Source organism: Myotis yumanensis, unplaced genomic scaffold (genome assembly GCF_028538775.1).
Source record: "Myotis yumanensis isolate MYYU_CA2020_CCGP unplaced genomic scaffold, mMyoYum1.0.hap1 SCAF_27, whole genome shotgun sequence".
Lineage (NCBI taxonomy): Eukaryota > Metazoa > Chordata > Mammalia > Chiroptera > Vespertilionidae > Myotis > Myotis yumanensis.
In genome coordinates, this window is record NW_027223778.1 from 1274777 (window position 1) to 1291365 (window position 16589).

The window sequence follows — 16589 nt, forward strand, 5'->3', positions numbered from 1 at the left end:
AGTGGCGCCCTCTCCTGGTCCTGCAGCGCCAATGCAAGCCTCCTCCCGTCAACTTGAGGCCCAACCGGTGACGTCGGTCCTGGGGGCGGCTGATTGGTCGAGCGGGCAGCTGATTTGGCTCCTCCCACCAGCTCTGGGGCTATAAAAGAACGCAGGGCCTTCTTTGCAGAGCTTCTCAGCCCTAGGCTTGTGGTCGTGGTCGTCGCCCTCGTTCTCCAAGGGAGCTTTCAGGAGAGAGGTCTCGCCAAGACCCGGTCCCGGGACATAGAAGCCGCGAGAGCACCTGGCTAGAGCCTGGCTGGGCTGCTGATCCACTGAACGCTGTCTCGGTGTCATTACTTCTTCACCGACTCGTCCACACCCTTGGGAACCCCTGGGCCTGGACCCCAACATCTGGGACCGCCGCAGCGCCGCGCGGGAAGTGAAGGACCGGCGTGCCTCCGCACGGGCTCGATCCGAGGCTGATTCGGGGCCCGCCATGGCCGACAAAATCCACATGGCACTGGACGACATCATTCGGCTGCACCGGAGCCAGCGGGAAGGCCATGGCCGGGGCCGCGGCGGGGGCGGGGGCGGGGGCGGGGGCGGGGGCGGGGACCGAGGCTGGGACCGAGGCCGGGCCGGCTCCCAGGGAGGACACGGCCACGGCCACGGCCACGGCCGCGGCGGGGGCAGGGACCTCGGCCGGGACCGAGGCAGGGCCGGCTCCCAGGGAGGCCTCCGCGGTGGCGGAGCGCAGGCCGCCGCCGCCCCCGAGAGCTGGGGCGGCGGGCCGTTCCGGAACAGGGCTGCCCTCGGCCCAGGCAGGAACCGGCCTGCGCCCTACAGCAGGCCGAGACAGCTTCCCGACGAGTGGCACCACGACCGCTTCCGCAGAGCCTTCGGCAGGGCCGCCGGCCTGATGACCGGGGCGAAGCTGCTGCTGTCCAACCTGGACTGCGGAGTGTCCGACGCGGACATCCAGCAGCTGTTTGCGGAGTTTGGGCCTCTGAAGCAGGCCGCTGTCCATTACGACCGCTCTGGCCGCAGCCTGGGAACAGCCCACGTGCACTTTGAGCGCAAGGCAGACGCCCTGGAAGCCAGGAAGCAGTACAACGGCGTCCCTTTGGATGGCCGCCCCCTCCACATCCAGATCCTCACCTCGAAGATAGTCACGCAGCCCGGGCCGGTACCGAGTGTCAACAGAGGCTGGGTGACTACAAACCGAGGATCTGGAGGCTTTGGCGGCGGCGGCGGCGGCGGCACTCAGGGCCGCTCCCGCGGAGGCAAGCTGCGTACAGGCAGGCGCACTGGCCGCCATTCAAAGCCACAGATCTCGGCGGAGGAGTTGGACGCCCAGCTGGACGCTTACATCTCCATGAGGGGCCCCAAGCAGTTGGACGCCAAGCAGGACGCTTACAGCGCGATGAGGGGCACCCAGCAGTTGGACGCCCAAAAGGGCGCTTACAACTCGATGAGGGACACCAAAAGGATGGACGCCCGCCTGGGCGCTTACCATGCCATGAGGGACACCAAAAAGTTGCACGCCCAGAAGGACGCTTACAACTCCATGAGGGACACCGAGGAGTTGGACTCCCAGCTGGACGCTGACAGCGCGATGAAGGACGCCGAGGACTTGGACGCCCTGCTGGACGATGACGATGCGATGATGGACACCAGCTAAAGCTCCAGCAAGTCAGTGTGCGCGAGGATGGCCGGGGACCCGGGGCCAATGATGGAGTTGTTTCTTCTGTTTGGAAATAGGATTTAAAACTCCTGGAAAGATTTTTCGTTAACTTGTATTTTATTCAATAACTCTGAAAAAGACCTGTTTTGTGCCGAGTCATTTTCGGGATTCATTTTACCGGTTGCTGTTTTCACCTTGACCATAATCACCCGAAAAGCTGTGGGATAAACAAACAAAAAAAAACAAACAAACAGACAAACAAAATAACTCGTTCCCTCCGATAAAACAACAACAACAAAATACCCTCCTCAGAAAAAAAAGGTTGATCCCGCCTTTCCAATTTCTGAGGCTTTGGCAAGCCCAGGTGGCCAGGCCTGGACTTGGTCTCTGGGATGGGGCCTGACCATCCATCCACAGAGTGAGCGTGGTGGGGGGAGGGTTTGGGGTGGGGGTTAGGGGTGTGGGCACGGTGTTGATCATATGGACAGCCCAGGACGTCATCTTTGGCTGTGGATTACAGAATTTGGGTGGACTGGGGCAGGGGCCGAAGAGCCCGCCCCGCCCTCTGCTGGTCCAGAAGCATCAATGCAGTCCCCCCGGCCCCCTGCAAACGCCTGTGGGGAAAGCACAGACAGGTGACTGGACTTCCCCATTTCTGGCTCGACCCCAGGCGGGAAGGACGAGCAGGGGGCGTTGTTTTTGAGAAGGCAGGGACTGAAGGGTGTTCATGGATGGCGACGGACCGTTCAAAGCAAGGAGTGTCCGTGCGTGACTGCGGATGTACACGCACAGACGCCCACGCTCGTGCGCGGGCACAGACAAACTCCAACACCCACACCCACACCCACACACCTATCCCTCCTGCCTCCAACCCCCCCTCCCCCCGCGTCCCCCGACACACACACACACACACAAACACACACACACACACACACACACACACACACACGGGAGCACAAGGTCCCTCTAACAAGATATCTGCCGAGTGAGGCACGCCTAGGAGATTTTCCGTGGCTTTGTTTCCTTTTGGCCCGTCCTGGGCCCACGGGAGCCTGTCTAAGTATGTATTGTCCCCTCTTCCACCGAGAAAAAACGGCGATGCCGTCCCGCAAGGCGTGGAGACAGAGCCCTGCAGGCCTCCTTGGGCACCTGCCCTGTCTCCCAGGTCCTCCCTCAAGCCCCGGGAATCACTTGGGCGGGCCAGTGGCGCCCTCTCCTGGTCCTGCAGCGCCAATGCAAGCCTCCTCCCGTCAACTTGAGGCCCAACCGGTGACGTCGGTCCTGGGGGCGGCTGATTGGTCGAGCAGGCAGCTGATTTGGCTCCTCCCACCAGCTCTGGGGCTATAAAAGAACGCAGGGCCTTCTTTGCAGAGCTTCTCAGCCCTAGGCTTGTGGTCGTGGTCGTCGCCCTCGTTCTCCAAGGGAGCTTTCAGGAGAGAGGTCTCGCCAAGACCCGGTCCCGGGACATAGAAGCCGCGAGAGCACCTGGCTAGAGCCTGGCTGGGCTGCTGATCCACTGAACGCTGTCGCGGTGTCATTACTTCTTCACCGACTCGTCCACACCCTTGGGAACCCCTGGGCCTGGACCACAACATCTGGGACCGCCCCGGCGCCGCGCGGGAAGTGAAGGACCGGCGTGCCTCCGCACGGGCTCGATCCGAGGCTGATTCGGGGCCCGCCATGGCCGACAAAATCCACATGGCACTGGACGACATCATTCGGCTGGACCGGAGCCAGCGGGAAGGCCATGGCCAGGGCCGCGGCCGCGGCGGGGGCGGGGGCGGGGACGGGGGCGGGGGCGGGGACCGAGGCTGGGACCGAGGCCGGGCCGGCTCCCAGGGAGGACACGGCCACGGCCACGGCCACGGCCGGGGCGGGGGCAGGGACCTCGGCCGGGACCTAGGCAGGGCCGGCTCCCAGGGAGGCCTTCGCGGTGGCGGAGCGCAGGCCGCCGCCGCCCTCGAGAGCTGGGGCGGGGGTCCGTTCCGGAACAGGGCTGCCCTCGGCCCAGGCAGGAACCGGCCTGAGCCCTACAGCAGGCCGAGACAGCTTCCCGACGAGTGGCACCACGACCGCTTCCGCAGGGCCTTCGGCAGGGCCGCCGGCCTGATGACCGGGGCGAAGCTGCTGCTGTCCAACCTGGACTGCGGAGTGTCCGACGCGGACATCCAGCAGCTGTTTGCGGAGTTTGGACCTCTGAAGCAGGCCGCTGTCCATTACGACCGCTCTGGCCGCAGCCTGGGAACAGCCCACGTGCACTTTGAGCGCAAGGCAGACGCCCTGGAAGCCAGGAAGCAGTACAACGGCGTCCCTTTGGATGGCCGCCCCCTCCACATCCAGATCCTCACCTCGAAGATAGTCACGCAGCCCGGGCCGGTACCGAGTGTCAACAGAGGCTGGGTGACTACAAACCGAGGATCTGGAGGCTTTGGCGGCGGCGGCGGCGGCGGCACTCAGGGCCGCTCCCGCGGAGGCAAGCTGCGTACAGGCAGGCGCACTGGCCGCCATTCAAAGCCACAGATCTCGGCGGAGGAGTTGGACGCCCAGCTGGACGCTTACATCTCCATGAGGGGCCCCAAGCAGTTGGACGCCAAGCAGGACGCTTACAGCGCGATGAGGGGCACCCAGCAGTTGGACGCCCAAAAGGGCGCTTACAACTCGATGAGGGACACCAAAAGGATGGACGCCCACCTGGGCGCTTACCATGCCAAGAGGGACACCAAAAAGTTGCACGCCCAGAAGGACGCTTACAGCTCCATGAGGGACACCGAGGAGTTGGACTCCCAGCTGGACGCTGACAGCGCAATGAAGGACGCCGAGGACTTGGACGCCCTGCTGGACGATGACGATGCGATGATGGACACCAGCTAAAGCTCCAGCAAGTCAGTGTGCGCGAGGATGGCCGCGGACCCGGGGCCAATGATGGAGTTGTTTCTTCTGTTTGGAAATAGGATTTAAAACTCCTGGAAAGATTTTTCGTTAACTTGTATTTTATTCAATAACTCTGAAAAAGACCTGTTTTGTGCCGAGTCATTTTCGGGATTCATTTTACCGGTTGCTGTTTTCACCTTGACCATAATCACCCGAAAAGCTGTGGGATAAACAATCAAACAAACAAACAAACAGACAAACAAAATAACTCGTTCCCTCCGATAAAACAACAACAACAAAATACCCTCCTCAGAAAAAAAAGGTTGATCCCGCCTTTCCAATTTCAGAGGCTTTGGCAAGCCCAGGTGGCCAGGCCTGGACTTGGTCTCTGGGATGGGGCCTGACCATCCATCCACAGAGTGAGTTTGGTGGGGGGAGGGTTTGGGGTGGGGGTTAGGGGTGTGGGCACGGTGTTGATCATATGGACAGCCCAGGACGTCATCTTTGGCTGTGGATTACAGAATTTGGGTGGACTGGGGCAGGGGCCGAAGAGCCCGCCCCGCCCTCTGCTGGTCCAGAAGCATCAATGCAATCCCCCCCGCCCCCTGCAAACGCCTGTGGGGAAAGCACAGACAGGTGACTGGACTTCCCCATTTCTGGCTCGACCCCAGGCGGGAAGGACGAGCAGGGGGCGTTGTCTCTGAGAAGGCAGGGACTGAAGGGTGTTCATGGATGGCGACGGACCGTTCAAAGCAAGGAGTGTCCGTGCGTGACTGCGGATGTACACGCACGGACGCACACAAACTCCCACATCCACACACCTATCCCTCCCATCTCCAACCCTCCCCGTCCCCCGCGTCCCCCTGTCACACACACACACTGAAACACACACACACACACACACACACACACACACACACACACACACACGGGAGCACAAGGTCCCTCTAACAAGATATCTGCCGAGTGAGGCACGCCTAGGAGATTTTCCGTGGCTTTGTTTCCTTTTGGCCCGTCCTGGGCCCACGGGAGCCTGTCTAGGTATGTATTATCCCCGCTTCCACCGAGAAAAAACGGCGATGCCGTCCCGCAAGGCGTGGAGACAGAGCCCTGCAGGCCTCCTTGGGCACCTGCCCTGTCTCCCAGGTCCTCCCCCAAGCCCCGGGAATCGCTTGGGCGGGCCAGTGGCGCCCTCTCCTGGTCCTGCAGCGCCAATGCAAGCCTCCTCCCGTCAACTTGAGGCCCAACCGGTGACGTCGGTCCTGGGGGCGGCTGATTGGTCGAGCGGGCAGCTGATTTGGCTCCTCCCACCAGCTCTGGGGCTGTAAAAGAACGCAGGGCCTTCTTTGCAGAGCTTCTCAGCCCTAGGCTTGTGGTCGTGGTCGTCGCCCTCGTTCTCCAAGGGAGCTTTCAGGAGAGAGGTCTCGCCAAGACCCGGTCCCGGGACATAGAAGCCGCGAGAGCACCTGGCTAGAGCCTGGCTGGGCTGCTGATCCACTGAACGCTGTCTCGGTGTCATTACTTCTTCACCGACTCGTCCACACCCTTGGGAACCCCTGGGCCTGGACCCCAACATCTGGGACCGCCCCGGCGCCGCGCGGGAAGTGAAGGACCGGCGTGCCTCCGCACGGGCTCGATCCGAGGCTGATTCGGGGCCCGCCATGGCCGACAAAATCCACATGGCACTGGACGACATCATTCGGCTGCACCGGAGCCAGCGGGAAGGCCATGGCCGGGGCCGCGGCGGGGGGCGGGGGCGGGGGGCGGGGGCGGGGGCGGGGGCGGGGACCGAGGCTGGGACCGAGGCCGGGCCGGCTCCCAGGGAGGACACGGCCACGGCCACGGCCACGGCCGCGGCGGGGGCAGGGACCTCGGCCGGGACCGAGGCAGGGCCGGCTCCCAGGGAGGCCTCCGCGGTGGCGGAGCGCAGGCCGCCGCCGCCCCCGAGAGCTGGGGCGGCGGGCCGTTCCGGAACAGGGCTGCCCTCGGCCCAGGCAGGAACCGGCCTGCGCCCTACAGCAGGCCGAGACAGCTTCCCGACGAGTGGCACCACGACCGCTTCCGCAGAGCCTTCGGCAGGGCCGCCGGCCTGATGACCGGGGCGAAGCTGCTGCTGTCCAACCTGGACTGCGGAGTGTCCGACGCGGACATCCAGCAGCTGTTTGCGGAGTTTGGACCTCTGAAGCAGGCCGCTGTCCATTACGACCGCTCTGGCCGCAGCCTGGGAACAGCCCACGTGCACTTTGAGCGCAAGGCAGACGCCCTGGAAGCCAGGAAGCAGTACAACGGCGTCCCTTTGGATGGCCGCCCCCTCCACATCCAGATCCTCACCTCGAAGATAGTCACGCAGCCCGGGCCGGTACCGAGTGTCAACAGAGGCTGGGTGACTACAAACCGAGGATCTGGAGGCTTTGGCGGCGGGCGGCGGCGGCGGCACTCAGGGCCGCTCCCGCGGAGGCAAGCTGCGTACAGGCAGGCGCACTGGCCGCCATTCAAAGCCACAGATCTCGGCGGAGGAGTTGGACGCCCAGCTGGACGCTTACATCTCCATGAGGGGCCCCAAGCAGTTGGACGCCAAGCAGGACGCTTACAGCGCGATGAGGGGCACCCAGCAGTTGGACGCCCAAAAGGGCGCTTACAACTCGATGAGGGACACCAAAAGGATGGACGCCCGCCTGGGCGCTTACCATGCCATGAGGGACACCAAAAAGTTGCACGCCCAGAAGGACGCTTACAACTCCATGAGGGACACCGAGGAGTTGGACTCCCAGCTGGACGCTGACAGCGCGATGAAGGACGCCGAGGACTTGGACGCCCTGCTGGACGATGACGATGCGATGATGGACACCAGCTAAAGCTCCAGCAAGTCAGTGTGCGCGAGGATGGCCGGGGACCCGGGGCCAATGATGGAGTTGTTTCTTCTGTTTGGAAATAGGATTTAAAACTCCTGGAAAGATTTTTCGTTAACTTGTACTTTATTCAATAACTCTGAAAAAGACCTGTTTTGTGCCGAGTCATTTTCGGGATTCATTTTACCGGTTGCTGTTTTCACCTTGACCATAATCACCCGAAAAGCTGTGGGATAAACAAACAAAAAAAACCAAACAAACAGACAAACAAAATAACTCGTTTGCTCCGATAAAACAACAACAACAAAATACCCTCCTCAGAAAAAAAAGGTTGATCCCGCCTTTCCAATTTCTGAGGCTTTGGCAAGCCCAGGTGGCCAGGCCTGGACTTGGTCTCTGGGAGGGGGCCTGACCATCCATCCACAGAGTGAGCGGGGTGGGGGGAGGGTTGCGGGTGGCGGTGCGGGGCGGGGCGGGGGGGGGGGGGGGTGGACGTGGGCGGGCTGTCGATCAGATGGACAGCCCAGGACGTCATCTTTGGCTGTGGATTACAGAATTTGGGTGGACTGGGGCAGGGGCCGAAGAGCCCGCCCCGCCCTCTGCTGGTCGAGAAGCGTCAATGCAAGCCCCCCTCCTGCAAACGCCTGTGGGGAAAGCACAGCCAGGTGACTGGACTTCCCCATTTCAGGCTAGACCCGAGGCGGGGAAGGACGTGCAGGGGGCGTTGTCTTTGAGAAGGCAGGGGCTGAAGGGTGTTCATGGATGGCGACGGACCGTTCAAAGCAAGGAGTGTCCGTGCGTGACTGCGGATGTACACGCACGGACGCACGCGCGCGCGCGCCCACACAAACTCCCACACCCACACACCTATCCCTCCCATCTCCAACCCTCCCCGCCCCCCGCGTCGCCCTGTCACACACACACACTGAAACACACACACACACACACACACACACACACACACACACACGGGAGCACAAGGTCCCTCTAACAAGATATCTGCCGAGTGAGGCACGCCTAGGAGATTTTCCGTGGCTTTGTTTCCTTTTGGCCCGTCCTGGGCCCACGGGAGCCTGTCTAAGTATGTATTGTCCCCTCTTCCACCGAGAAAAAACGGCGATGCCGTCCCGCAAGGCGTGGAGACAGAGCCCTGCAGGCCTCCTTGGGCACCTGCCCTGTCTCCCAGGTCCTCCCCCAAGCCCCGGGAATCGCTTGGGCGGGCCAGTGGCGCCCTCTCCTGGTCCTGCAGCGCCAATGCAAGCCTCCTCCCGTCAACTTGAGGCCCAACCGGTGACGTCGGTCCTGGGGGCGGCTGATTGGTCGAGCGGGCAGCTGATTTGGCTCCTCCCACCAGCTCTGGGGCTATAAAAGAACGCAGGGCCTTCTTTGCAGAGCTTCTCAGCCCTAGGCTTGTGGTCGTGGTCGTCGCCCTCGTTCTCCAAGGGAGCTTTCAGGAGAGAGGTCTCGCCAAGACCCGGTCCCGGGACATAGAAGCCGCGAGAGCACCTGGCTAGAGCCTGGCTGGGCTGCTGATCCACTGAACGCTGTCGCGGTGTCATTACTTCTTCACCGACTCGTCCACACCCTTGGGAACCCCTGGGCCTGGACCCCAACATCTGGGACCGCCCCGGCGCCGCGCGGGAAGTGAAGGACCGGCGTGCCTCCGCACGGGCTCGATCCGAGGCTGATTCGGGGCCCGCCATGGCCGACAAAATCCACATGGCACTGGACGACATCATTCGGCTGCACCGGAGCCAGCGGGAAGGCCATGGCCGGGGGCCGCGGCGGGGGCGGGGGCGGGGGCGGGGGCGGGGGCGGGGACCGAGGCTGGGACCGAGGCCGGGCCGGCTCCCAGGGAGGACACGGCCACGGCCACGGCCACGGCCGCGGCGGGGGGCAGGGACCTCGGCCGGGACCGAGGCAGGGCCGGCTCCCAGGGAGGCCTCCGCGGGTGGCGGAGCGCAGGCCGCCGCCGCCCCCGAGAGCTGGGGCGGCGGGCCGTTCCGGAACAGGGCTGCCCTCGGCCCAGGCAGGAACCGGCCTGCGCCCTACAGCAGGCCGAGACAGCTTCCCGACGAGTGGCACCACGACCGCTTCCGCAGAGCCTTCGGCAGGGCCGCCGGCCTGATGACCGGGGCGAAGCTGCTGCTGTCCAACCTGGACTTCGGAGTGTCCGACGCGGACATCCAGCAGCTGTTTGCGGAGTTTGGGCCTCTGAAGCAGGCCGCTGTCCATTACGACCGCTCTGGCCGCAGCCTGGGAACAGCCCACGTGCACTTTGAGCGCAAGGCAGACGCCCTGGAAGCCAGGAAGCAGTACAACGGCGTCCCTTTGGATGGCCGCCCCCTCCACATCCAGATCCTCACCTCGAAGATAGTCACGCAGCCCGGGCCGGTACCGAGTGTCAACAGAGGCTGGGTGACTACAAACCGAGGATCTGGAGGCTTTGGCGGCGGCGGCGGCGGCGGCACTCAGGGCCGCTCCCGCGGAGGCAAGCTGCGTACAGGCAGGCGCACTGGCCGCCATTCAAAGCCACAGATCTCGGCGGAGGAGTTGGACGCCCAGCTGGACGCTTACATCTCCATGAGGGGCCCCAAGCAGTTGGACGCCAAGCAGGACGCTTACAGCGCGATGAGGGGCACCCAGCAGTTGGACGCCCAAAAGGGCGCTTACAACTCGATGAGGGACACCAAAAGGATGGACGCCCGCCTGGGCGCTTACCATGCCATGAGGGACACCAAAAAGTTGCACGCCCAGAAGGACGCTTACAACTCCATGAGGGACACCGAGGAGTTGGACTCCCAGCTGGACGCTGACAGCGCGATGAAGGACGCCGAGGACTTGGACGCCCTGCTGGACGATGACGATGCGATGATGGACACCAGCTAAAGCTCCAGCAAGTCAGTGTGCGCGAGGATGGCCGGGGACCCGGGGCCAATGATGGAGTTGTTTCTTCTGTTTGGAAATAGGATTTAAAACTCCTGGAAAGATTTTTCGTTAACTTGTACTTTATTCAATAACTCTGAAAAAGACCTGTTTTGTGCCGAGTCATTTTCGGGATTCATTTTACCGGTTGCTGTTTTCACCTTGACCATAATCACCCGAAAAGCTGTGGGATAAACAAACAAAAAAAACCAAACAAACAGACAAACAAAATAACTCGTTCGCTCCGATAAAACAACAACAACAAAATACCCTCCTCAGAAAAAAAAGGTTGATCCCGCCTTTCCAATTTCTGAGGCTTTGGCAAGCCCAGGTGGCCAGGCCTGGACTTGGTCTCTGGGAGGGGGCCTGACCATCCATCCACAGAGTGAGCGGGGTGGGGGGAGGGTTGCGGGTGGCGGTGCGGGGCGGGGGCGGGGGGGGGGGGTGGACGTGGGCGGGCTGTCGATCAGATGGACAGCCCAGGACGTCATCTTTGGCTGTGGATTACAGAATTTGGGTGGACTGGGGCAGGGGCCGAAGAGCCCGCCCCGCCCTCTGCTGGTCGAGAAGCGTCAATGCAAGCCCCCCTCCTGCAAACGCCTGTGGGGAAAGCACAGCCAGGTGACTGGACTTCCCCATTTCAGGCTAGACCCGAGGCGGGAAGGACGTGCAGGGGGCGTTGTCTTTGAGAAGGCAGGGGCTGAAGGGTGTTCATGGATGGCGACGGACCGTTCAAAGCAAGGAGTGTCCGTGCGTGACTGCGGATGTACACGCACGGACGCACGCGCGCGCGCGCCCACACAAACTCCCACACCCACACACCTATCCCTCCCATCTCCAACCCTCCCCGCCCCCCGCGTCCCCCTGTCACACACACACACTGAAACACACACACACACACACACACACACACACACACACACACACAGGGAGCACAAGGTCCCTCTAACAAGATATCTGCCGAGTGAGGCACGCCTAGGAGATTTTCCGTGGCTTTGTTTCCTTTTGGCCCGTCCTGGGCCCACGGGAGCCTGTCTAAGTATGTATTGTCCCCTCTTCCACCGAGAAAAAACGGCGATGCCGTCCCGCAAGGCGTGGAGACAGAGCCCTGCAGGCCTCCTTGGGCACCTGCCCTGTCTCCCAGGTCCTCCCCCAAGCCCCGGGAATCGCTTGGGCGGGCCAGTGGCGCCCTCTCCTGGTCCTGCAGCGCCAATGCAAGCCTCCTCCCGTCAACTTGAGGCCCAACCGGTGACGTCGGTCCTGGGGGCGGCTGATTGGTCGAGCGGGCAGCTGATTTGGCTCCTCCCACCAGCTCTGGGGCTATAAAAGAACGCAGGGCCTTCTTTGCAGAGCTTCTCAGCCCTAGGCTTGTGGTCGTGGTCGTCGCCCTCGTTCTCCAAGGGAGCTTTCAGGAGAGAGGTCTCGCCAAGACCCGGTCCCGGGACATAGAAGCCGCGAGAGCACCTGGCTAGAGCCTGGCTGGGCTGCTGATCCACTGAACGCTGTCGCGGTGTCATTACTTCTTCACCGACTCGTCCACACCCTTGGGAACCCCTGGGCCTGGACCACAACATCTGGGACCGCCCCGGCGCCGCGCGGGAAGTGAAGGACCGGCGTGCCTCCGCACGGGCTCGATCCGAGGCTGATTCGGGGCCCGCCATGGCCGACAAAATCCACATGGCACTGGACGACATCATTCGGCTGCACCGGAGCCAGCGGGAAGGCCATGGCCGGGGCCGCGGCGGGGGGCGGGGGCGGGGGCGGGGGCGGGGGCGGGGGCGGGGACCGAGGCTGGGACCGAGGCCGGGCCGGCTCCCAGGGAGGACACGGCCACGGCCACGGCCACGGCCGCGGCGGGGGCAGGGACCTCGGCCGGGACCGAGGCAGGGCCGGCTCCCAGGGAGGCCTCCGCGGTGGCGGAGCGCAGGCCGCCGCCGCCCCCGAGAGCTGGGGCGGCGGGCCGTTCCGGAACAGGGCTGCCCTCGGCCCAGGCAGGAACCGGCCTGCGCCCTACAGCAGGCCGAGACAGCTTCCCGACGAGTGGCACCACGACCGCTTCCGCAGAGCCTTCGGCAGGGCCGCCGGCCTGATGACCGGGGCGAAGCTGCTGCTGTCCAACCTGGACTGCGGAGTGTCCGACGCGGACATCCAGCAGCTGTTTGCGGAGTTTGGGCCTCTGAAGCAGGCCGCTGTCCATTACGACCGCTCTGGCCGCAGCCTGGGAACAGCCCACGTGCACTTTGAGCGCAAGGCAGACGCCCTGGAAGCCAGGAAGCAGTACAACGGCGTCCCTTTGGATGGCCGCCCCCTCCACATCCAGATCCTCACCTCGAAGATAGTCACGCAGCCCGGGCCGGTACCGAGTGTCAACAGAGGCTGGGTGACTACAAACCGAGGATCTGGAGGCTTTGGCGGCGGCGGCGGCGGCGGCACTCAGGGCCGCTCCCGCGGAGGCAAGCTGCGTACAGGCAGGCGCACTGGCCGCCATTCAAAGCCACAGATCTCGGCGGAGGAGTTGGACGCCCAGCTGGACGCTTACATCTCCATGAGGGGCCCCAAGCAGTTGGACGCCAAGCAGGACGCTTACAGCGCGATGAGGGGCACCCAGCAGTTGGACGCCCAAAAGGGCGCTTACAACTCGATGAGGGACACCAAAAGGATGGACGCCCGCCTGGGCGCTTACCATGCCATGAGGGACACCAAAAAGTTGCACGCCGAGGACTTGGACGCCCTGCTGGACGATGACGATGCGATGATGGACACCAGCTAAAGCTCCAGCAAGTCAGTGTGCGCGAGGATGGCCGGGGACCCGGGGCCAATGATGGAGTTGTTTCTTCTGTTTGGAAATAGGATTTAAAACTCCTGGAAAGATTTTTCGTTAACTTGTACTTTATTCAATAACTCTGAAAAAGACCTGTTTTGTGCCGAGTCATTTTCGGGATTCATTTTACCGGTTGCTGTTTTCACCTTGACCATAATCACCCGAAAAGCTGTGGGATAAACAAACAAAAAAAACCAAACAAACAGACAAACAAAATAACTCGTTCGCTCCGATAAAACAACAACAACAAAATACCCTCCTCAGAAAAAAAAGGTTGATCCCGCCTTTCCAATTTCTGAGGCTTTGGCAAGCCCAGGTGGCCAGGCCTGGACTTGGTCTCTGGGAGGGGGCCTGACCATCCATCCACAGAGTGAGCGGGGTGGGGGGAGGGTTGCGGGTGGCGGTGCGGGGCGGGGCGGGGGGGGGGGTGGACGTGGGCGGGCTGTCGATCAGATGGACAGCCCAGGACGTCATCTTTGGCTGTGGATTACAGAATTTGGGTGGACTGGGGCAGGGGCCGAAGAGCCCGCCCCGCCCTCTGCTGGTCGAGAAGCGTCAATGCAAGCCCCCCTCCTGCAAACGCCTGTGGGGAAAGCACAGCCAGGTGACTGGACTTCCCCATTTCAGGCTAGACCCGAGGCGGGAAGGACGTGCAGGGGGCGTTGTCTTTGAGAAGGCAGGGGCTGAAGGGTGTTCATGGATGGCGACGGACCGTTCAAAGCAAGGAGTGTCCGTGCGTGACTGCGGATGTACACGCACGGACGCACGCGCGCGCGCGCCCACACAAACTCCCACACCCACACACCTATCCCTCCCATCTCCAACCCTCCCCGCCCCCCGCGTCCCCCTGTCACACACACACACTGAAACACACACACACACACACACACACACACACACACACACGGGAGCACAAGGTCCCTCTAACAAGATATCTGCCGAGTGAGGCACGCCTAGGAGATTTTCCGTGGCTTTGTTTCCTTTTGGCCCGTCCTGGGCCCACGGGAGCCTGTCTAAGTATGTATTGTCCCCTCTTCCACCGAGAAAAAACGGCGATGCCGTCCCGCAAGGCGTGGAGACAGAGCCCTGCAGGCCTCCTTGGGCACCTGCCCTGTCTCCCAGGTCCTCCCCCAAGCCCCGGGAATCGCTTGGGCGGGCCAGTGGCGCCCTCTCCTGGTCCTGCAGCGCCAATGCAAGCCTCCTCCCGTCAACTTGAGGCCCAACCGGTGACGTCGGTCCTGGGGGCGGCTGATTGGTCGAGCGGGCAGCTGATTTGGCTCCTCCCACCAGCTCTGGGGCTATAAAAGAACGCAGGGCCTTCTTTGCAGAGCTTCTCAGCCCTAGGCTTGTGGTCGTGGTCGTCGCCCTCGTTCTCCAAGGGAGCTTTCAGGAGAGAGGTCTCGCCAAGACCCGGTCCCGGGACATAGAAGCCGCGAGAGCACCTGGCTAGAGCCTGGCTGGGCTGCTGATCCACTGAACGCTGTCGCGGTGTCATTACTTCTTCACCGACTCGTCCACACCCTTGGGAACCCCTGGGCCTGGACCCCAACATCTGGGACCGCCCCGGCGCCGCGCGGGAAGTGAAGGACCGGCGTGCCTCCGCACGGGCTCGATCCGAGGCTGATTCGGGGCCCGCCATGGCCGACAAAATCCACATGGCACTGGACGACATCATTCGGCTGCACCGGAGCCAGCGGGAAGGCCATGGCCGGGGCCGCGGCGGGGGCGGGGGCGGGGGCGGGGGCGGGGACCGAGGCTGGGACCGAGGCCGGGCCGGCTCCCAGGGAGGACACGGCCACGGCCACGGCCACGGCCGCGGCGGGGGCAGGGACCTCGGCCGGGACCGAGGCAGGGCCGGCTCCCAGGGAGGCCTCCGCGGTGGCGGAGCGCAGGCCGCCGCCGCCCCCGAGAGCTGGGGCGGCGGGCCGTTCCGGAACAGGGCTGCCCTCGGCCCAGGCAGGAACCGGCCTGCGCCCTACAGCAGGCCGAGACAGCTTCCCGACGAGTGGCACCACGACCGCTTCCGCAGAGCCTTCGGCAGGGCCGCCGGCCTGATGACCGGGGCGAAGCTGCTGCTGTCCGACCTGGACTGCGGAGTGTCCGACGCGGACATCCAGCAGCTGTTTGCGGAGTTTGGGCCTCTGAAGCAGGCCGCTGTCCATTACGACCGCTCTGGCCGCAGCCTGGGAACAGCCCACGTGCACTTTGAGCGCAAGGCAGACGCCCTGGAAGCCAGGAAGCAGTACAACGGCGTCCCTTTGGATGGCCGCCCCCTCCACATCCAGATCCTCACCTCGAAGATAGTCACGCAGCCCGGGCCGGTACCGAGTGTCAACAGAGGCTGGGTGACTACAAACCGAGGATCTGGAGGCTTTGGCGGCGGCGGCGGCGGCGGCACTCAGGGCCGCTCCCGCGGAGGCAAGCTGCGTACAGGCAGGCGCACTGGCCGCCATTCAAAGCCACAGATCTCGGCGGAGGAGTTGGACGCCCAGCTGGACGCTTACATCTCCATGAGGGGCCCCAAGCAGTTGGACGCCAAGCAGGACGCTTACAGCGCGATGAGGGGCACCCAGCAGTTGGACGCCCAAAAGGGCGCTTACAACTCGATGAGGGACACCAAAAGGATGGACGCCCGCCTGGGCGCTTACCATGCCATGAGGGACACCAAAAAGTTGCACGCCCAGAAGGACGCTTACAACTCCATGAGGGACACCGAGGAGTTGGACTCCCAGCTGGACGCTGACAGCGCGATGAAGGACGCCGAGGACTTGGACGCCCTGCTGGACGATGACGATGCGATGATGGACACCAGCTAAAGCTCCAGCAAGTCAGTGTGCGCGAGGATGGCCGGGGACCCGGGGCCAATGATGGAGTTGTTTCTTCTGTTTGGAAATAGGATTTAAAACTCCTGGAAAGATTTTTCGTTAACTTGTACTTTATTCAATAACTCTGAAAAAGACCTGTTTTGTGCCGAGTCATTTTCGGGATTCATTTTACCGGTTGCTGTTTTCACCTTGACCATAATCACCCGAAAAGCTGTGGGATAAACAAACAAAAAAAACCAAACAAACAGACAAACAAAATAACTCGTTCGCTCCGATAAAACAACAACAACAAAATACCCTCCTCAGAAAAAAAAGGTTGATCCCGCCTTTCCAATTTCTGAGGCTTTGGCAAGCCCAGGTGGCCAGGCCTGGACTTGGTCTCTGGGAGGGGGCCTGACCATCCATCCACAGAGTGAGCGGGGTGGGGGGAGGGTTGCGGGTGGCGGTGCGGGGCGGGGCGGGGGGGGGGGGGTGGACGTGGGCGGGCTGTCGATCAGATGGACAGCCCAGGACGTCATCTTTGGCTGTGGATTACAGAATTTGGGTGGACTGGGGCAGGGGCCGAAGAGCCCGCCCCGCCCTCTGCTGGTCGAGAAGCGTCAATGCAAGCCCCCCTCCTGCAAACGCCTGTG

At 62.9% G+C, this 16589-nt stretch overlaps 2 protein-coding genes and 3 pseudogenes across 2 annotated transcripts; all 5 read left to right on the forward strand.

Annotated features, from left to right (window-relative positions):
* The first annotated feature begins 478 nt into the window (after positions 1-478).
* LOC139000732 (aly/REF export factor 2-like) lies at positions 479-2925 on the forward strand. The gene is made up of 3 exons (XM_070402807.1): positions 479-542; positions 735-1345; positions 2845-2925. The coding sequence occupies exons 1-3, from the start codon at positions 479-481 to the stop codon at positions 2923-2925; spliced, it is 756 nt and encodes a 251-aa protein (XP_070258908.1).
* A 757-nt stretch (positions 2926-3682) lies between these two features.
* On the forward strand, positions 3683-5241 carry LOC139000734 (THO complex subunit 4 pseudogene; annotated as a pseudogene).
* A 375-nt stretch (positions 5242-5616) lies between these two features.
* LOC139000735 (THO complex subunit 4 pseudogene) lies at positions 5617-6872 on the forward strand (annotated as a pseudogene).
* Positions 6873-9087: 2215 nt separating this feature from the next.
* On the forward strand, positions 9088-9957 carry LOC139000742 (THO complex subunit 4 pseudogene; annotated as a pseudogene).
* A 2013-nt stretch (positions 9958-11970) lies between these two features.
* Positions 11971-15630, forward strand: LOC139000736 (aly/REF export factor 2-like; the record flags this gene model as incomplete). Its single annotated transcript, XM_070402809.1, has 4 exons — positions 11971-12034; positions 12234-12844; positions 13502-13511; positions 15089-15630. Coding segments are annotated over exons 1-4 (1227 nt in total), but the record flags the coding sequence as incomplete, so codon positions are not given.
* Positions 15631-16589: the final 959 nt, after the last annotated feature.